The sequence below is a fragment of the Psammomys obesus genome, unplaced genomic scaffold, assembly GCF_907164565.1.
Source record: "Psammomys obesus unplaced genomic scaffold, mPsaObe1.curated_primary_1811, whole genome shotgun sequence".
Classification (NCBI taxonomy): domain Eukaryota; kingdom Metazoa; phylum Chordata; class Mammalia; order Rodentia; family Muridae; genus Psammomys; species Psammomys obesus.
Genome location: NW_026585691.1, coordinates 9,657,335 through 9,679,385, shown reverse-complemented (window position 1 = coordinate 9,679,385; position 22,051 = coordinate 9,657,335). Strand labels below are relative to the sequence as shown.

The following is a 22,051-nucleotide window of genomic DNA, read 5'->3' as shown; positions in this document are numbered from 1 at the left end:
CAAAGCAGAGGCCATGGAGGGCTGCTGCTTACTTGCTTGCTCCTCCTGGTTTGCTCAGACTGCTTTCTTTTCTTTTCTTTTCTTTTCCTTCCTTTTTTTTTTTTTTTTTTTGGTTTGGTTTGGCTAGCTCAGGCTAGCCTCGATCTCACAGAGATCCACCTGCCTCTGTCTCCCATGTGCTGGGATTAAAGCTGTGCACCATCACCACCCAGGCTGGGGCCTGCTTTCTTATAAACCCCAGGACCACCTGGCCAGGGGTGGCACCACCCTGAGCGGACACCCTGGATGGACAGGGCCCTCTTACATCAATCATGAATCAGGAAAATGCCCTGCAGACTTACCCAGAGGCAGCCTGAAAGAGGCAACCCAAAGGAGGCAATCCCTCAACTGAGGTTCCCTCTTCCCGGATGGCTCTAACTTGTGTCAAGTTGACAAAAAAAAAAAAAAAAAAACAGTACTCTGCACACTATGCCAAAGTGAGATGTGGAATTCGGGACCGCAAAAATGTTGGGAAAGGGTAGCAGCCCCACTGTAGCCCCGGCGCGTGGGAGGCAGAGACAGGTGAGCATCTCCAATGCAATCTGGCTAGCTACCCCGCCTGAATCACAAGCTCTGGCTTCAGTGAGAGACCCTGCCTCAAATAAAGTGAAGAGCGGTGGAGGAAAACACACAACACCTTTGGTTTTTCCCCCTTTGTTTGTTTTTTGTTTTGTTTTTTTTTTTTTTTAGATAGATAAACTAAAGCTGAGAGAGCTCGTCACTAGTATCCTACAGGAAATGCTCCAGGGAGTCTAACCGATCAAAAAAGGACACAAGGCAGTTCTCAAACGCACCCAAACACATTAGTTTTTCTTTCTTTCTTTCTTTTTGTTTTTTGTTTGTTTGTTTGTTTTTGAGACAGGGTTTCTCTGTGTAGCCTTGGCTGTCCTGGACTCACTTCTAGACCAGGCTGGCCTCAAACTCACAGCGATCCGCCCGCCTCTGCCTCCTGAGTGCCGGTATTAAGGGTGTGCACCACCGCCCACACTTATTTCACTTGAGACTTATTTTGTTCTTATTTATGGGAACACTTATGGCTGTGTGTATGTGTGACCTGGTGGAGGCCAGATGAGGCGCCACAATACCCTGGAGCTGGAGTTACCGGTGGTTGCAAGATGCCTAACACCAGGGCTGGAAATAAAACTGGGGTCCTCCGCAAGAGCAGGGAGTGGTTAACCACTGAGCCGTCTCTCCAGCCCCGGGCAGCTTTCATCTAAACCTCCCTGATTTACTCTACTTACTGTGAATAATTATCGTATTACTTTATTTGGTAAGAGTGTGTGTGTGTGCGTGTGTGTGTGTGTGTGTGTGTGTACACACTCTCAAATGGAAAACCCTGTCTCAATTTGTAAGGTGAAGAATAATCAAAAACACCCAGCACCAACCACTGGCCCCCACATATGCACACGCACCACAAACACAAGTAAAAGAGGAACACCTTAAATTCCAGTGTCAATTCTGCTGCACTCCCTTTCTATAGTGTGGATTTAATAATAACTACTTGAATATGAAAAGACACATTTCCACACAAGAAGGAACGCATGCCGTCAAAACATTCGTACGCATAAAACAAAAAACTAAAAATCTAAAAAAAAAAAAAAAAAAATTCTTTTTAAGTCATATTCTGTCACTCAGATAACTTCAAAAATTCTTTTGGTGGGGCTGGAGAGATGACTCAGAGGATAAGAGCACTGGCCGTTCTTCCGAAGGTCCTGAGTTCAATTCCCAGCAACCACGGGGGTAGCTCATATCCATCTATAATGAGATCTGGCGCCCTCTTCTGGCATGCAGGTGTACATGCAGGCAGAACACTGTATACATAATAAATAAATAAATCTTTAAAAAGAAAAATGTTTTCGGCAATCACACAGCTTTAGTCAAAGTAGTCCCTCTGCTAAAATGAAGTTAGACATTACTAACTGCGCTGGTGAGATGGCACAGTAGGTAAAGGCACTTGCTGCCAAACCTGAAGACCTGAGTTCAATCCCTGGGTCCTACATAGTGGAACAAGAGCACAAAGTCCTGCAAGTTGTCCTATGACCTCTGCCATGATATGGACATGCCTCTACATACACGAGCCGCGATGAATGAATGGAATCAGAGGTTTTCTTTTCTAGTTGCTAAGTTAGAAATGAATATAACTTTCTAGGAAAATTCAATGGGTAAAAATGCACCGGCTGCCAAGCCTAGCAGCCGGAGTTCTGGCTGGGACCCACATGGTGGAAGGAGAGAAATGCCCTGCAAATGGTCCTCTGACCTCCACGGGTGCACTGTGGCGCGTGCGCGCACACACACACACACACAACTTTCTAAAAGTTTTAAAACGTTCATTCTACTTATTAAAAACAGTAACTGGTAAAATCTCTTAAGAAAAGCTATGGCCTTTAGTTCTTTATTTTTAAGTCTTTTTTTTTTTTTCTTTTTTAATGATACTGCTAACATCAAAGCACTTTTCCCCCATTCTAAATCCACTTTGAGGTCAATATTCTAATCTGAATTACTTTAAACCCAATCAAAGAGACTCACGCTAATTCAGAGTGAAAGCTGAGAAAAATTAAACCTCATCATTATTAACAGAGACCGAGGGCGGCGGCATAATCTGTTTCTACACAAATGCATTAGCAAAGCTCTCAAGAGAAAGTCTTAACTGCACCTTTAAGCGCCGAACCAAAGCAAGGTAAAATGCTGAATCAAAGCATGCCACAATCTGCCATTAGCATTTATAAAACCGTGTTCTCGTATGTGCAGACAAAGCGGCCCAGCCATCCAAAGCTGAACCGCCCCAGCCAGATACTACTTTCCAAGAGTCTGGAAATAGGAGCGGGGGAGCCGACTCGGTACGCAAGAGCACCTCCTGCCCTAGCAGAGGACTGGGCAGCTCACAACGCCCTACACCTACAGCTCCAAGGGCTGTGACACCCTCATCTGGCCTCAAAGGGCACCGCACGCACACATACATGCAGGCGAATGCTCATGCACATAAAATAAAGACAAAATAAATCGTAAAGTACAGTCAAGCTGGTGATAAGTCTCAGGTGACAGAAGTGTATCCCTGCCGTGGGGAAGGTCCCGGGTCGAACCCCTGGCACCCCAAAAATAAACATAAACGAATAACATACACGTATCTAAACTCTCTTTATCTGGCTTTAAACCTCCCTCCCATGAACGACGTCTAAAATGGTACACTGAACACTCTATTTTAACTTTCTTCTCGGGGACTTAAATGGCTCCATTATAAGGGTGGCTCAGTGTGTAAAAGGGTCTGTTGCGGACGTATGAAGACCCAAGCTCAGATCCCCCACACTCACAGAAAAGCCAGGCATGCCAGTGCGAGGTTACCCAGAGGCAGGGAGACAGAAACGGGAGGATCTCGGGCTCATGGCCAGCCAGACGAGTGAGTCAATGAGTTTCGGGTTCAGTGAGTCTCCACATCCCAGAAAAACAGGTGGGAAGAGCCGAAGAACACACCACAGGTTGGCCGTCACCAACACCAACACATGCATCCACAGGCATGCATACGCCCATGAACACACAGTCACACACACACACACACACACACACACACACACACACACACACACCCCTGCCATCTTGAGGAAGACAGAAGACTAAAATCTACCAGATTCCTTTCCTGTTCCTAATAAGGTAATCTAAAGCAAATATTTAAAAAACAACCACTTGAAATTTTGTCTGCAAACTTCCTTGTAGGCTGGTAAATGCCAGTCAAGCCCGGTGCCTTCCCCTTCACTCGACCCCGGTGCCCTCTCAAGATGCTGCCTCCCTTGCACCATCATGAGCCGAAGTCGGACTCCTGCTCAGAACAACCGTGGACAGTACTGCTGACCCATGTGAAGAGACTGGAGTTTACCACTCACCCAGCACCAGCGACTGCCCAGCCAATGTTCTGTGGCCTGTCAGTGACACACAACCGCAGAACACCCCAAGAGACTCTTGGGTAGACGTTTCCTTCCACCCACAGAACTGTCAGTGGTCCTCAAACAGGGGTGCCTGGGTTTTCGTTGTTGTCGTCATCACTGCTAGGAAGGACGAAGAGGCCAGGGAGGCTGGAACACATCATGGAAGGCAGCAGACAGCATCGCAGTAAGGAGTTATCTGGCTCAGAGTGCCAACCGTGCTAGTGCTCAGGAACTCTGAGAAATGGTACCCACAACCAAAAAGACCTTTTCGAACATTTTCCTGAGGCCTGGGAGGTGTTGGTAGCATAGATGAAATGTCCCTCAGTTTTACTATACTCTGAATATTAAAAAAAAAACTCCAAAACAAATGCCAGTAAGGCCAGCAGGTAAAACGGCCTGTCACCAAGCCTGAGAACCCGAGTTCAATCCCCAGGAGGCATCTACACTCATTTACACTCATCTATACTCATGAGGTATCATATATATACATACATATATATACACACACACAAAGAGGAAATAAAATTGTAATAATTTTTAACTCTAGGAGGCAGAGGCAGGCAGATCTCTGTGAGTTCAAGGCCAGCCTGGTCTACAAAGTGAATCCAGGAGAGCCAAGACTACAGAGAAACCCTGTCTTGAAAAAAATATATATGTAAAACCATAAGAAGGCTTATACTCTAAAGGATTATTGCAGAAGAACATGACTAATCCCAAGCAATCCTTATGGGGCTGGGAAGAGAGCTCAACCAGTAAAGTGTGCACCACTCAAGTATGAAAGTATGAGTTTGATCTCCAAATCTACAAAAAAAAACAGGCATAGAGACACACACTTACAATCCCAGCAGATCCCTGGGTCTCACTGACCAACCAGCCCAGCCTTGTCCCAGCAAGCTTCAGGAGAAAGCATGCTTTTGGACACACACACACACACACACACACACACACACACGGTATAAAGCAGTACCACAAAAGAAAATGCTTAAATCACTTCAATAGGGTTTGGAGAGAGAGCTGAGTGGTTAAGAGATCTGGCTGCTTTATTCTGGCTCTTTAGGGTTTATCAAAAGCAGTTTCTAAGAATCTGAGATTTAAAAAACAAAAACAGCAGTTCGGATCGCTTGCTGCTGCTCTTTGTTGTTGCTGTTTGCTTGTTTTGTTTTAGAGACAGGGTTTCTCGGTGTCTCCCTGACTGTCCTGGGCTTTGTAGACCAGGCTGGCCTCGAACTCACAGTGATCCGCCTTGCCTCTGCCTCCCCCAAGTGCTGGAGCTAAAGGTGTGAGCCAGCAACCCCGGCTGCTTGCTGCTCTTAGAGGGGACCAGAATTCAATTTCCCACATCCACAAAGAGATGCTCTGGATGTCTGGAATACACTCCAGCTCCAGGGAATCTGGCAGCATCCATGGGTACCAGGCTGGCACTCACACATAGACATAAAATTAAAATAAATATATCTTTTATTTTTTTTTCCTTAAATAGATCAAGCATGACTCAACTTGGCTGATTGTTTTGCAAGTAAGTCTTCATCAGTTTACTACTGGCTAAGATACCCTGGCTGCAAGATAAAGATCGTGTCTCCAAACTGTAGTTAAAAATACGGCTTTCACAGGGGTAACCTCAAAAGCGTTTGATTTATTAGCTGAAACATGCAGTCAACCCAAAGCCTTGCTTAAAAGATTAGTTCGCTGTGAGCTCCCTCAGCAGACCCAGCTGGTAAACATGGGAGCACAGATCCCCAGGGGCTGTACAAACAACCCCTAGCTGTGAAGACCTTTCTCTAGAACCCTCAGGGACAACCACCAAAGGGGTGGAGATGCAAGACTCTTTTAAAGATTTCATTTAAAAATGGGCAGAAATAAAACACATTTGTGTGGTGTGTGTGTGTGTGTGCGTGTGTGTGTGGTGTGAGGGGGTGGGATTTGTGTGGTGTGAGTGGGTGTGTGTGTGTTCAAGAAAAATAAAACTCTACCTCCTTGCTGGAGCCTGCATTGTTTTAAAAAAAAATTTTTTTATTTTCACCAACTCTTGAGAAGAGGGAGATAGTGTTACAAGTGGTATAAAACGAGAAGTGAATCGCATGCACAGTGGGCCAGAGATTATCTGGGCCCCGACCTGAAGCAGAGAGCTGACCTGAAGCAGACAGCGGTCAGAGCCAAGCCTCCCCAGAGGAGCCAGCAGAACCAGGCATGCGCAGCTTTTACCAGGTTGACTGCGTGAACCCAGGACAGCCAACAGCCAACAGTCAACAGTCTTTGTGCAAAACAGGCTGTGTCTCCCAAGGCTGCTTCAGGAAGCCGTAACTCAGCTTTATTTTACAGGGTGGGCAGGTCAGGCTCTCTAAATACCTGTCTCATTCTCTTGACTGTCCCCAAATGCAGCAACCTGGAGTTCCATGTTAGCGCTGCGGCAGGTGACTGCAAGAGTTTGCCAGTCTCACAGATGAGAGGCTGGCCTCAGAGTCCACAACCTCACCGCAAAGAAGACGCCCTGGCAAAATTTTACCAGTTTGGGGTCCAGGATTTCTAATAAAAATCCCAGTATCTGAGCTATATTTTCATAATCTTATTCTCTTTTCAGATGCCACGCCACCTCCCCAAACCCCCCTGGTTTTTTTGAGACAAGGTTTCTCTGTGTAGCCTTGGCTGTCCCGGATTCACTTCACAGACTTCGAAGACGGGGCTGGCCTCGAACTCACAGCGATCCGCCTGCCTCTGCCTCCCTGAGTGCTGGGATCATAGGAGTGCGCTACCACACCTGGATGCCATCCCCTTTTCTCAAACATTATTCTAAATGTTCTTAATGTCCTTTACATTTCAAAATAGACTGTGGGTGAAAACTGATTAACGGACTCTTTAAGGAAGAAAACTACACTCACGAAATAAAAATGCAAGAAGCTTCACCTACACGGAGGCAGCAGCAGCTTTTATTCATGAAAGGCAACGCTGTCCTTTAAAGGCGATGATTCTTGTTATTTAAAAGCTCCCCCAAGGAACTTCACTGAGCCTAAGATTCATCTCAAACTTTTTAAAAAAGCATTATGAAGGTAAGAGAATTTCTATGTTCTTCCATCTACATTTTTTTGTCTTTGCCCAAGCTTTTTTAAAAAAAAGCATGAAAACCCTAAAACAGGCCAGATTTGTGCTCTCTCCCCATCTAGAGGCTTTGATTTCCGCCCTTTATGGAAAGGGCACAAACAGATAGCTTCCTGTTCAGTCCTTGCTGATGGCCAGACTTTTACACACCACAGAAATGCCCGCCCCTCCTCCTTTACTTCCCTTATCTTAATTTAAACGTGTTGAAATAGGAGCCTGTGGCGGCGCACTAACGCTTTCCTCTGAGGTTTATCTTACGCCAGCATTAAGAACGCAAAAAGGCATCAGCGCTGATCTCTGGTTACGTGGTATTCCTAAAATGTTTTCATTGCAGTGTTTCTATGCAGAAGACTTAGCACTCGGGTGGGTGAGATTTTTTTGATGTACTAAAAGTTAACATATTTAGATTTATAGGCCCTACTTGAATTTCCTGATTACTATTATATGCAACTAGGAAAAAGAATCCCCACATCACTCCCCTCTCATTTCTAATTACGTGAAAATGTCAAAAAGAACACGATAAAATGGCTGTCAATGCAAAGAATCACTTTAAAAAAAATAGCTATATATTATATTAACCCTGTGTTTTCCTTTTAAAACGGGATGCCTTAGCAAAACTGAGCTAGACGCATTCTTTTGTGCTTGGGTGAACAACCGGAAAGCCAGCCCTCCAGGCCTTGGGGAAGAACCCTGCGCTGATGTTCGGGGAGATAAGGTCCCATCGTGCCACTTAAGGGACGGCCAGCCCGCTTTCAAATTTCTGCATTCCTCAAGAACAATTCATGGCAAGAAGCAACTTTGCAGAAGAGCCACATGAAAGCTGGGGCCCATGAATGAGGGTCATCTGCTCTTTATCACAGGGTAAACCTCACCCTGGCCAGCGTCTAACCTTTTAACCCTGCCCATTCCTAATTTACACATGAATAATGGAATTCTGGCCCAGAGTGCAACTTTCCGCTTCTAGCTGCTAAATTCAGAAACTAAGATTAAGCCCTGTGTGTTTAAAAAAAAAAAAAAATGTTGAGTGGTGCAGATTAAAAGTTTTAGATTACAGGTAGCTACTGCTGCTAAGCCAAAAGATGCATTCACTCATAAAATCCCTAAGAAAACAAAAAGAACACATTTGTGCCCTGCTGTTACCAGTAAGTGGAAGAACTGTCTTTAAACACACACACACACACACACACACACACACACACACACACACCAACAGAATGCCACTTACTGCTCCCCTCTTCCTGCTCACTTTGGATAACATCTGCACAGGAAGAGCAATTAGAGCCCCCGTCACAAGATACTGCTTCTTAAACAACAAAACTGTATGACTTCAGGATCCATGGGAGCCTTATTTTTCACGAGAAACCTAAGTTTAAATCCACTGTACGTGTCTTGTTTTAAATCCATAACAGTGACTGGAGGAAACAATTCCAGTTAAAAGTCCCCGACCACAGCAAAGAGATGGTCTAAGTTTGGTTTGTTTGTGAGGACCCGTGAGATGGCTCAGGGAGTAAATAAACATTTCTAAGACAGGGCTTGATGATATAGTCCAAGCTGGCCTAGAACTGCCTCACTATCTTCCCGCCTCCGCTTTCCACACGAGGGGATCACAGGTATGTGCCACACCTGATTTTTCAATGTAAAGTTCTGATATTTGCAACATGCAGATTAGGTCTTCTGCTTCCACACAATACTTTGCAAAGTGATTAATATCTAAGTATTGTTAATGAAGTTTTTAAAGATACAAAAATGTGAAGATGCTCAAAAGGGCAAACGCTTTTTGTATGATTGGTTGGGATTCTTTATCTGGGGTTTGGTTTTGGGGCTGGAACTGAACCCAGACACTCATTCATGTCAAACAGAAGCTCCAACACTTCTTCACAAACCCAGCCCCTGGTCCTAGCATGCTTCATTATTTATGGAGTCAGAAGGCTGGGTGAACTGTGGGATTCTGTCAGGCTCCTCAGGAGGTCCTGGAAATAAGTGCGGTCCAGATAAATGTTTGTCTTTTAAGCCACTCCCCGCCTCCACTCACTTCCCCACAAAGGCAACACAAATGACAAAATTAAAAAGGGAAAAATGATTCCGCAAATGTGCAAAGATGGAAATACAGGAATCCCAGAGTGGACTGTACATTCGACAAGACTCAAAGGAACAGAGCATAAAGCTGAAGTGCGTTCTCCTCAAAGTGGTACTGCACAGTGAAACCAGTACTCAATGACAGAAAGACTCCTGGCCAACGATCAGAGCCAGGGGAAAACTGCAGGAGGTGGGTGGGTATTGGGGATGCGGTTTAGCAGCTATCTTTTCATGGTTATGTTCTTTGGCAGGGGCGGGGGTGGGGCTGGGTTTGGAAGCATCTCTAATTTGTTCAACAGAGTTCAACATAGTTCTCTGCTTGCAGTTGTTTTCCGAAACTCATCATCAGCGCACAAGCCACATCAAGTGCTTCTCCAAGTGCAGCGGCGCCACGCCCGAAAGCCGCAGGTGAAGTCGCCTGGGAAACGGAAGCTCCCCCCCCAAGCCTCTTGTGTAGACCTTGGACAGACCACTCCCTAAGGGTTCTGCCACTATCTCAAGAACATGCTCTTCCTGCTGTGCGCTTTATGAACAAGGGGTCAGTGTGCGTACAGTGCTGAGCCTGCCCCGTGTAGGTTAACAGCTAGGCCCGTAAAACTCCTTCCAGCGTCCCGTTTCATTGGGTGCCGCTTGGCCACCTGAAGACACGGTGCTGCCACCCCGGGGGATCTCTTAGGCTCACGCAGGCTCCCTCCCTTGATGTTAATATAAAGGACATCCTTAGGCAACAAACTGTATGACAACTGGAAGAAAAAAATGGGCCAATGTGGGGGCTGGGAAGATGGTTCAGCGGTTAGGAGCACTGGCTTCTCTCCCAGAGGACCCGGGTTCAAATCCTAGCCCCACATGGCAGCTCACAACTGTCTCCAGTTCCAGGGGATCTGACGTCCTTATACCGACACACATGCAGGCAAAATACACATGAAATAAAAATTTTTAAAGTTAGAAAAAAGAGAGAGATAGCAGATCTGGCTTAATTCCATTAGGCCTAACACAGAAACAGACCTTAATCTCTTTCCTTCCCAGCTGGAAAAGACTAGAAATACTTGAAAGGCTTGCAATCAAAAAGCAACATGGGTGATCTAAGAACAGTCCGAGAGAGATTGGGCTGTAAGAAAGATTTAGCACTCAAGAGCCAGCCACACGGCAGGAAGATTTATTTGTGATTGTTTCCATTCAGTGACTTCCAAAAGATTAAAATCTTACAACAGCTTCGTTTGCACTGGTCAAACTTCTTCATGTAGTTCTTACAGTGAGCAACACTGGAAATTTACCTAGGGCCACCTGGTCAGGTTTCCTCTGACACTATGTTCAAAGTCTAATTTGAGTTTGGTTCCCAACAACACAAGTTTACTTTTTTTTTTTTTTTTTTGCAGATTTCTCTGCCTGCCTCCGTTAGTGCCAGCTGGTACCATCTCTGGTAAACTTCTTAATGTATGTAAGGTTTTAGTGCTATTCATAAGTCAATCTTCTAGAAATGAAAACCGTTAACCGCCAAGTAGAACTCAGAACACTTACTTGACAATGTCAGGTGAGCCTTCTGACTAAGGATGGCCCCGTACTTGTTCACTGCCAGGCACTGGTAAAATCCTTCATCCGAATGCTCTCCTCGCCTGCCTTCCACCTCGCTGATGTATAAAGAGCCATTAGACAGAACCTGGATCCGTTTGTTTTCAGACAATTTTGCTCCGTTTTTCAACCACGTGACCTTAATGGGACCTTCTCCATGAGCCTGGCAATCTAAAAAGACGGAGTCTTTCCTTGTGACAGTTACATCCTGTGGTTCTTTCTTGAAGAACAGTTCGCTAAAGCTCCAGACTCCTGCAGAGAAAAAGGGAGAGGGAGAGGTATATCCAGAATTATAGGCATGAAGTTGTGCCCCGCACAACTGCAGAAGACATACTTGTTAGGGCAGCTTCTGCAGCCACAACGCAACGGTCAACCTCCAAGGACCTTAATAAACGCAAACCCTTTCAGCGACTGAAAACATTCTAAGAAGATTCAAAAGACTCATGCGGCCAAAGAATTTGGTTCTCAGGTTTCTTGCCAAAGACCCAAAATCATCAGAACTCACTAGCACAAGCCGTTGGCTACTTTTACAAGCTTGTCAAAAAGATCTTGAACAGGGTTAAGTCATAAAAGTCTAATTTTACAAGAAATCATTAGCAAAACTCCAACTCTGTGAACAAGCAAGTTTATTTCCTTGTCTCTTGAAGTGTTTTTGGGAAACCCAGCACCTACTCCTTTGGGAAGTGCGTTTATCTTTTGTGACAAATTACAAGTTTGCATTTTTTTTTCTATCTGCCCTTTTACAGCAGGGATGCTGCCGCCTCGCCTTAAAAGAAATCCATTTACTTCATTTCTGCCAAGCCAGCTAGGTATTTAAAGGACACACAATAGACTTTGAAAAGTTGGTAACTCTTGCTGCTTGTACTCAGTGGGTGATCGGATTAGGAAACCTTTATTTCACGTTTTTAGTGCTACCAACTGTTGGAAAAAAAAAATGCGTGACTAATTGATCCTTACTGTCTAATAGGGATAGGAGATTGCTTAATCAACCAATACACATTTTTATCAGAGCAGAGGAAATGCTTTATCCAAGCATACACAAGCCCCTGGTCCCCCAGAATAAAGCATCCGTTGCCTCCTGCCATGAGAGCAAAAGCATGTTGATCTGAGCCAACACAAAGTTAGGAATCTCGGTGGGAGTTTTTTGTTTGTTTGTTTGTTTGTTTGTTTTTACACTTCTCTTGGTCAGTTTGAAGCCCTGATTACAAATACCCAGCAATGATTTATCTCTGTTTCTGATCAAAATAGATCCTGAAAACCTCATAGTCTGGGGCTCCAGACTTCCCTAAGGTCTGCCCGGCGCAGCTACCCCAGCAGCCCCGAGCAGCATGCCCCACTCCGGAAGACGCCCATTGTGTTTCGGAGCCGCATCCCACTTTGATCCTTTCTCTTGCTAACTGAAACTAACTCCTCCAAAAAAAAAAAAAGAGACGGGGGAGGGGGGAGGCCGAAAGAAAGAAAAATCAGTGCTTGTAACTTATAAATAACTCAAGCCCTCTCTTCAAATTCCCTCCTTTCCCTAATATTTACTTTACACTTTTCGGTCTTGGAAGAAACCAAGATTGAAGAAAGGGAGATAAATAAACTTATGCAAGTGTGTGCAAGGTTAATCTGGAGGCTTCAGGGACCTCAAACCGAGACCCCAAGTCATGCAGGAAGTTAAGTTCTATTCAGACACCTTTCTCCCGGCCTCTCGGGGCACAAGTGGGCTACACTACTTTAAGCTCGTCTCTATGCAATTTTACCCTCCCAACTCCTTGCTCGCTTTCGAGCTGGAGAGGCGGGGGTGGGCTCCCAGCTCGGTCGCCCCGAGACCCGGGGGAACCCCACTGCAAACCCTGAAAACGGCGCGCAACCGCTGCGCTCCACCGCGCGGCGAGGCTGCCACTCAGGAAACAATATAAATAAAACCACGTGCGGCTGCGGCCCGGGAGGCAGCGCGGAGCCCCCGGCTGGCCGCAGCGCGGACAATGGCGTGACCAGGGCGAGTGGACAGCGGCCCCGTGGAGGCTCGGCCTCGGCGGAGGAGCGCTCGGAGCGCGCATCCCGGGGGAACCCCGGCCGGCGGCACCACCCGGGGCATCCCTGCCCGTCCCCCGCCCTCTCCCCGCGCACGGTCGCGCACACTCGCCCCGGGAGCGCGCCCACCTGGAAGCGAGCCGAGCGGCGGCAGCAGCAGCAGCAGCAGCAGCAGTAGGGGCGGCATCCCCGGGCGCACGGGAGGCGCCATTCAGCGGGGCTGCGCGGGCATGCTCCCGGGCCGTTCGCCCGCTGCTCCCGCTGCTCTCCTGGACCCGCGGCTCCGCTGCAACCCGCTGCTCCTCCGGCGTGGCGAGGCGACGCGCCGCTCGCAGGCGCACGGACCCCCGCGCGCGCGCGCCAGGCCGCGGGGACCACGCGCGTCGCGTCCAGCCCGGGGCGGAGGGAGGCTGCAGAGGGCGGCGCAGTGGACAGCCTGGCCGGCCGCGGACTACTTTCTACATCTGGCCCCTGGGCCCCGCACGGCGAGGTCGGCGCTGCTGGCGGAGGGACACGCTGCGATCGCCTGGGCGACCCCGGGGACAGGGGGAGGGCCCCGCCGGACAATGCACCTGGGGGTCAGGCCCCCGCCCCTCGGCCTGCGCGCCACGGCCGGCCACCGGGCCACAAAGGCCAATCCTCCTGGCCGCGGCCAGTCCCCCGGGGCCCTTCTCCCTCCTGCGGGCCAGTTAAGGATTCTGCACGGAGGAGGGGGTGGGGTGGAGGGATGGTGTTGAGAGATGTGGAAAGGCCGGAGACTTCTCCCCTGACGGCCCCTTGCCCATCCCCCTGCCTTTGCTCACCCGCCCAGGCCCTGTTTTTAGTAAAGTCCAGTTCCCACTTCTGAAGCTTGTCAGCGCCCCTGGAGGCATCCTATGGCGGCAGCCCCAACCCCCAGCTACCACCCACATTTGGAGACTCTTCTTATCATCCCTGGTCCCATCAGTTACAGCCTTGGCTTCAAAATCATCAAAGAGAGCCCTAAAATTAGCAGTTGCTTTTTTTTTTGGGGGGGGGGTGTGACGCTTTAACTCTGCCTCAGGTTAATTAAGTTTTTAATACGTGAGAACTAAGCGCAGGAAGATCCCTGTCCTGGGAGGGGAGACGAGATCAGGGGCTGTCCAGAGCTTGCTGTTGTGGGGCCAGACTTCGGTGGGTTACCTGCATAAAAGTTAGGCAGGTGAAAGAAGACACCATGGATGGGAATTTGTTCGCAGCTCTTGAAGTGAATTAAGGATAAACCTAGAGGAGTCGAAATGTACATTTAAAGGGGGCGAACATGGGTACAGAGCCTACGGAGCCTTTACACGTGGATTAGCGTTTGCTAATCCCGATCTAAATCTTTGGCACATGACGAGGGCACAGGCTAAAAGCTAACTTTAATTAAAGCCGCTGACGGAAATCTAGCTTTTGTCACTGACTGCCTTTAGCAAGTTTCAGGAATCCTCCAGATTGCGTTGGGGAGGGGGGGGAGGGGGGGAGTGTGGTTTTGAAAATCCATCAGGACCCCTGCCCTTCTTGCCTAAAACTTAAGAAAAGTCAATCTGCTTTGCAATTTCGTTGTAATCCCATGTAAATCAGCAGGACCCCTGGCTCTGTTGCGTCTTATAGTTTAGATGCGTTTGAACAATTTCTAAACCTCAGAATAAAACTTCATGGTGAAGGAAACTTTGTTTGGGGTAATAAAATGAAGAACTTCAGATTAGATTTTTTAAATATCTAATCATTGAAATTTACAAAAAAAAAGAATGAGGTGTGTTAAGCTTTTCAACTTAATTTAAACTACATTTTTGTTTGGATCCTTTTGAGACAGGCGCTCACTTTGTAGCCTAGAGGAACCTGGACCTCACTTGTGTGTGGTCCAGGCTGGGATGGAACAGGCGTGAGCCAGGATTCCCAGACCGGCCAGGTTTTTCTGTATCTTATGATTATTTTCTTCTTTCTCTTGACTTCACCTCCTTAGTCCCAGCTGACCCCAAGTATTCCTATTTCCTGGATATACTGCTAATAAGATGTTTTCATTCAGTTACGGCCAGGAGCCTTAATGACTTGGGACGTGGTGCTGCCTTGGGGAAGGAAGGGTATTTGCATTGAAACAAAATGAAGGAAGACGACTTAGTACATTAAACAGCCTGATGAACCAAGCCTAACGTGTTTACTGCACCTCGGTGGACAGGAGGTGAGTTCCTCATTGGTGATAAACCTATGATGTAAACAGAGATGCTGGGGGGGAAGGGTTTATTCCACCTCACGTCTAAAAGTCCTTCACTGAGGGAAATCAGGGCAGGAACCTGGAGGCAGGAAGCAGGGACCACTGAGGAGTACTATTTCCTGGTTTGTGCAGGGTTTTGTTTGTTTGTTTTTGCTTTGCTTTTTAAATTTATCTATCTATCTATCTATCTATCTATCTATCTATCTATCTATCTATTTATTTATTTATCTGAGGCGGTTTCTCTGTTTAGCCTTGGCTGTCCTGGACGCACTCTGTAGACCACACTGGCCTGGAACTCACAGTGATCCGCCTGCCTCTGCCTCCCAGAGTGCTGGGATTACAGGCAGGCACCACAGCGCCTGGCTGCATTTTAAAATTATTTTTTTAAATTGTATGTGCATTGGTGTTTTGCCAGAAGGTATGTCTGTGTGAGGCTGTCAGATCTTGAGACAGGTGTGAGCGGCCGTATGGGTGCTGGGAATTGAACCCTGGTCCTCCAAAAGAGCAGCCAGTGTTCTCAACTACTGAGCCATCTCTTCAGCTCCCTGGTTATTTTGGGGGTTTGTTTGTTTGTTTGTTTGTTTGTTTAATATCGCATCCAAGCCCACCAGCCCAGCAGTGGCATCACCCACCGTGAGCTGGGCTCAGCCACATCAGTTCTCAGGTAAGAAAACAAACCATAGGCCTGCCCGCAGGCCAGTATGGAGGCAGCATTTTCTCAGTTAAGTCTCCCGCCTCCTAGCTTGTGCCAAGTTGATATACTTGCCAGCACAAATGTCCTACTAGTAATGTCTCCTACTTAATTTGAAGAAATAGATTTAACCAAGGCACACATTAATAAGCTATAGCTAGGGGCCAAGGTTTATGTTTTCCAGTTCCCCAGTTTTATCTGTTTTTGCTATGGAGTCCTTTCTGATTGTAAACTCTTCTTTACGTGGTTTTTCTAGTACGAGAGTGTGAACCCAGGCCCCATATTTTCAAGGCAAGCACTCAACCATTGCTCCGTACTCTCCAGCCCCCTTGTCTTTTCTACTTTGTCTGATTTTTTTAAGCTGATTTTTTTATTTTTGAGCGTGCATGGCTGTCTGTGTGGTTTTGTGCTTGAGAGTGTAGATGACCAGGGAGGCCAGAAGAGGGTGTCAGAGCCCCTAGAGCTGGATTTATGTTTGGCTGGGAGCCTCCTACCGTGGGTAATGTGAACCCAACTCGGGCCCTCTGTAAAAGCTGTATGTGTTCTTAACTGTTGAACTGTCTTTCATTTTATTTTTATTTTATTTTTTTGAGACAGGGTCTTCTATAGCAGAGACAAGCCTTGAGCTCCTGCTCTTCCTGCCTTCACCTCCAAGGGCTGTGGTTACAGGTATGTACCACCATTCTCAGGACATTCTGAGCTTGGGAATCAAACCCAGGGCCTCATGCTTGCTGGGCAAGTCTCTACCAACGTACCTCAATCCCCAGTCTCCCTTGTCTACCTAAAAACAAACCAACCAAACAAACAAAATCCTATTCTGATGGCTTGAGGACCCGGAGCCCATTTCTTTGAATAACTCAGTACATATCTCCTCGCTCACTGACCTCACATATTATTGCTCTTGCATCATGGACTGAGCCCCATAGCTGGTTAAGAGCTAGCCATCCAGCTCTTGGAATGACCTGCAATTTCCACCCAGAAGCGTATGTTTCATCCACTATGCGACGCCACAGTGGGGAAGCCTGGTTTGGGGTTTCTGACACACTCAGGTTCGGATTTCAGTATTCTATAAACAGTTGCTGAAGCTCTCTCCACCCCAATTTATTTAATGGGAAGGAAGCCAACGCCGGCGGGCTGCAGGGGGCTACCAGCACGGGTGGGAAGCAGCTGCTGCCCAACTCTGTAAGTCATCGCCATCATTACTGTCCAGTAAGCAGATAGCCCCAATAATGACAGACCTTCATCCTTTCAGGCAGCTTTGATTTTGAAGAGTTCATTTCCAGGGGTCAAATCTGATTGACTTGGAGCCGGCTCTGACACCCTCCTCGAGCAGTGCCTGCAGGCCCCGGAAGGAGTAAGATGAGGTGTCCAGCCTCCTGGGGTTCCCCTCAGAGGAGGAAGCTCCTCAAGACCCATGCTCATGTCCCGTTTTACTTTCATATTCTGAAGCAAGGTCGCTGATTTTTCAGACTGAAATTGTAGGTCACAGGTACCCAGTGTAACGAACCGAAGGGGCGGGGGGAGGGGGGTATGGCTCTGTGGGTGAAGTGCTTGCTGCACAACCGTGAAGACCAGAGTTCAAATCCCCAGCGCCCTTATGAAACCCCGGCACCGCAGTGCACCTCTGTAGCCCAAGCAATGGGGAGGAGCAGACAGGTGGGTGACAGGCAGACTGATGACACACTGGTGAGGCAGCCCAGCCCAGGCAGTGAACTGCAGGCTCGGCAGGAGACCTCCAGCAGGATGACGGGGCTGGAGATGGCCAAGGCCGCCCGCTCCCTACAGAGGACCTTGTTCAGTTCCCAGAGCCCACACACGGGGCTCCTAACCCACAGAACCTCAGTTCTGGGGACACGGTGACCTTCTCTGCCCCCTGGAGGTACACAGGCAGCGCACTTACATGCACGCAGGCAACACACTCTTACACATCAAATAAAAATAGATAAATCTTAAAAAGAAAAATCAACACTGAGGACAATGCCCAACATCAACCACTGACCACCATATACTTGTGTGTCCACCCACATACGCTGTGGAGTGCTCTCCAAGGCCACCCACCCGAACATAACCTGTGCATTCAGTCCCTGCAGAGCATCACGGCCCACGGACAGGAAGCAGCAGAACGTTGATTTCTCAGATAGCTTCCCTGTGTGGTCAGGAGAGCCGGGGAAGCATGGGGCCGCAGGGCTGGGACCCTCACTTTCCGGAAGCTGCTTCTGGGCAAGCCTATCGGCTACCATCAGAAACTCTGAAGTGAGGGCTGGAGAGATGGCTCAGGGATTAAGACCACTGCTCTTCCAAAGGACCCGGGTTCAAATTCAAGCACCCACATGGCAGTTTACAACTGTCTGTAGTTACAGTTCCTGGGGGATCTGATATCCTCACACATCCAAACATGGAGGCATAACGCCAATGTGAATAAAATGATAAAAAAATTAAGAAAGAAATTCTGAAATAAGTTATTGTGAGCATGGGTTGAACATCTATGGGTGCTGTGAGAGAGTATGGGGGTTCCCCAAATAGCGTGTCAGGCACCATCACACACTTCTGTAAGGCCAGGACTAGGAAAGCTGAGGCAGGATGAAGTCAGCCTGGAATATATATCGTGACCCTGGGAAACAAAGCAAAACAAAACACAAAAATAATTTAAACGGCATGTATTTATTTATTTGTGGGGTGTGTGGGGTGTGCATGCCATTGCACACAGTTGGAAGTCAGAGGACAGACAACTTTCAGGAACTGATTCTCCCTGCCACTGTATGGGTCCCTGGGATTGAATTGGGGTGTTCAGCAAAGCGGCAGGTGCCTTTACCCACTGAGCCATCTTGCTAGCCTCAAACAATAGCTTTGTTTTCAAGACAGGGTCTCTCTATGTAGCCCTGGCTGTCCTGGAATTCACTCTGACCTCAACACTCAGAATGCTGGGATATTTAAAAAAAAAAAAAAAAAACAAACCAGATTTTTCTTATTCTTATGCTTGCCCAATGGAGCCTAAATTATCTGACTGAGTTTTGTAGAGAATGCTCCCTAAAGCCTTCCCCTTGTTTGCATCCACACTTTAACTGAGACCTTTCTGGATCTATTTGGCTGTTTGGCTTTTGTTTGTTTGTGTGTGTGTTTGTTTTTTGAGACAGGGTTTCTCTCTGTATCCCTGGCTGTACTGGAATTTGTAGAGCAGGCCAGCCTCAGATCTGTCTGCCTCTTTCTCTGCTGGGATTAAAGGTGTGTGCTACCACTGTCCTGATGCCTTTCCAAATTTTTTCTTTTCTTTTTTTTTATACATAAAATGCTCATCTGCTTATTAAGGTATAAAGATCCTGGGGAAACACGATCGCTGTTGTTTTGGGGCCCAGAGTTCAGTCTAATGGTCGCTGTACGGAAAATGTTGTCCTGCTCCTCAGATGCAGTGTTCTCCTGGCGCCGCCATCTTGCCATCTTGTTCTCCGCCCGCCTTTCCAAATCTTATCCAGACTTTTGGAGAAGGAATAGAGATTTTGTCTGAAACTTTATGGCACTTTTATGCCATGTGGCTTGTTCATTGTGTCACGCAGCAGCTGGCACTTGCAGGGCACAGACCAAGCTCTGCTTTACCTTGTGCTCCCTGTTCAGTGTGGAAGGACACAGCCTTGCAGCTAAGAACTGAACAGATGGATTTTTAAAGATGTGTTTGCGTTTGCCTGTATGTATCTGTCTGCACCTGTGGTGCGTGCCTGGGGTCCAAGGAGACCAAGAAGAGGATGTTGGATGCCCTGGAACTGGACTTAGGTGGTCATAAACCGTTCCATGGTCCTGGGAACTGAACCAGGTCCTCCGGAAAAGCAGTAAGTGCGTTTAACTGTTGAGCCATCTAAATAGGCCCTAAATAGATATTTCTTATATGAAAGTATAATGAGTTACTATGCTATATGCTGATTAAAAAGATGGTTTTGGAGCTGGGTGGTGATAGTGCAGACCTTTAATCCCAGCACTCAGGAGACAGAGTCAGGCAGACCTCTGTGAAGCTGAGGTCTACAGAGCGAGTCCTAGGCCAGCCAGGGTTACTCAGAAAAACCCTGCCTTGAAAACAAAACAAGGATATGCGGCTGAAGCTGTAGTTCCCTTGGTAGCATGTTTACCTAGCACACACAAAGTTCGAGGTTCACGTACACCGAGCAAGGTGGCTCATGCCTGTAACCTCAGCACGTGGGAGGTAGAGGATCAAAAGTTCAAGGTCATCCTCTACAAGTACCAAGTTCCAGGGCAGCCTGCAATTCAGGAGACCCTCTCTTAAACAAATGGAAAGTACTTTCCAGTAAGGTCTTTGAGAGACTACAAAGTTCTGTACTTGTGTTGTCACTGGCTAGGGTATGATGGTCACGTCTGTCTTTAGGGCATGTTTATCTGAATTTACCTTTAGCATAAGGCAAAACTAACATAGTGTAGAACCGAAACAGTTTTTTCCCATTGGACCTAGTGGCACAGGCCTGTGATCCCAGCTGACGGGGAAGCTAAGGCAGGAGAACTGCACATTCGAAGCCTGCTGGGTTGCAGAGTGAGTTCAAGGCCCGCTTGGGGAACTTGGTGAGCTCTATCTTGAGATTAAAAAGGAAGGAGGAGGAGGGGCAGAGGGAGGAGGCTGGAGCTGTAGAATGAGGGAATGTTTCCCATTTCGGGTAGCTAGAACCCGAGGGTCTGCATGTGAGAATTTGTTATTCACAGAACAACTGCTGAGAGAGCAGGGTCAGGAAGTCGGAGGCTGCAAGTAAAATTACAAACAGCAGAACCTAAGGAGCCATTCTGCAGATACTGCTGCTCCTCCTCTGCTTTGCATGGGCCAGTAAAACCACAGATGACTGGTAGAGCTGGGCTGTGTGTTAGATGGGAAAGAGTAGTCATTGTGGCAGGCCCCCAGACCTTAGCACAACTCAGGCCATGCTTGATACACCGAGGCACCACCTTTCTGACCGAAGAGCCCGGCACAAAGACCTTAACACCTGCCCAAGTGAGAACAAAGAACTGTCAGAGTTCATAGTTCTAGGAAAGCCCCTGAAGGTTCTAACCTTGCTTTCTGGCTTCTGTAAGTCTGCTTGTGGCTAACTGTTCTTGCTAACTGAGGTGTGATGTGGGTTCTGTGCTTAAAAGGTCACAGCGAGAAAGGCCCAGGACTGCACTCCGTTCCCTGACACACAGTGTACTTGCCAGCCACCTAATAAAGACTTTCTATCGGCTTAAACCTGTATTCAAGTGGTCTTCTCCGGTGGATATCCCACAATATAATATCTACTTCTGGATGATTCAATCTCATCTGATGGATGGAAGTTAGATTTTCATATAGGAAAATCTGATTTCTATAGTTAATAATAATTAAAAAAAAAAAAACTCAGCTGGATGATGGTAGTGCACACCTTTAATCCCAGCACTCATGAGGCAGAGGCAGGCAGATCTCCGAGTTTGAAGCCAGCCCGGTCTACAGACTGAGTTCCAGGGTACACAGCTACACAGAGAAATCCTGTCTGGAAAACAGCAAGAGGGGTGGAGGCTGGAGGGATGGCTCAGTGCTCAAGAGCACGGATTGCTCTTCCAGAGGACCCAGGTTCAAGTCCCACATCCGCATGGCAGTTTATAACTGTCTGTACTTCCAAGATCTGTCACCCTCACACAGACATACATACAGGCAAAACACCAATGTACATAAAAATAAAAATAAATAAATTATTTTTAAATAAATGAGAGGGAGAGAGAAGCCCTCAGTTCTGTGGCCACTAAAACTTACACTTACTCATTGATGTCTATTACACGACAAGGACACATGTCACCATAATAACACTAGGTCAAGCCTGCTATGCATCTCACATTTTAAAAGCAAGGACAGGCCATAATGTGTGTGCAAAATGTTTGGAAACCAAAACAGCAGTAGCATCAGCACCAGCAATAGCCAATCAGAGGGATGCCAGGGCTAGGAAAGGTCAAGAAACTTCCAGAAGGTCACGAACAAATAAACAAAATATGCAATTGAAATGTGAGCTTGCCCGTTCAATGTCTCATTGATTTGTGTGGAGTTGTTTGCTGACCCATCCTGGGTCTACTGCTAGGCACCTGCTTATCTTTGACAGTGTTCATTGATCTACAGTACGTAGGATTTACTGTCAACTCAACTTTTTTTTTTTTTTTTTTTTTTTTTGACCAGGTCTCCTGTGTTTCAGACTAGTCTCTAACCTGCTATGTAGCTGAGGATGACCTTTAACTTCTGATTCTTCTGCTTCTACCTCCTGAGTGCTGGGAATACAGGGATCACCACCACAACTCAGGTATGAGGTACTGGGACTTGAACCAAGGGACCTGTACATGTTAAGTAGTTAACAACTATTTTCTGTAGCCCTTAATGAACTTCTTTCATTCATTCTCTTCCTTTATTTATTTATTTATTTATTTATTTATTTATTTATTTATTTATTT

General features: G+C 47.1%; 1 protein-coding gene and 1 pseudogene across 1 annotated transcript in view; one reads left to right on the top strand and one right to left on the bottom strand.

Annotated features, from left to right (window-relative positions):
* The window catches only part of Prtg (protogenin), a 96,552-nt gene extending 83,628 nt beyond the window's left edge, over positions 1-12,924 (bottom strand). Inside the window, exons 1-2 of the mRNA XM_055596836.1 lie at positions 12,843-12,924; positions 10,644-10,946 (exon numbers count right to left, since the gene is read on the bottom strand). Of these exons, the coding sequence (XP_055452811.1) occupies positions 10,644-10,946; positions 12,843-12,924 (385 nt within the window). The remainder of the gene's footprint in view (positions 1-10,643; positions 10,947-12,842) is intronic.
* A 6,481-nt stretch (positions 12,925-19,405) lies between these two features.
* Positions 19,406-22,051, top strand: part of LOC129670315 (60S ribosomal protein L9-like) — a 9,372-nt pseudogene continuing 6,726 nt past the window's right edge.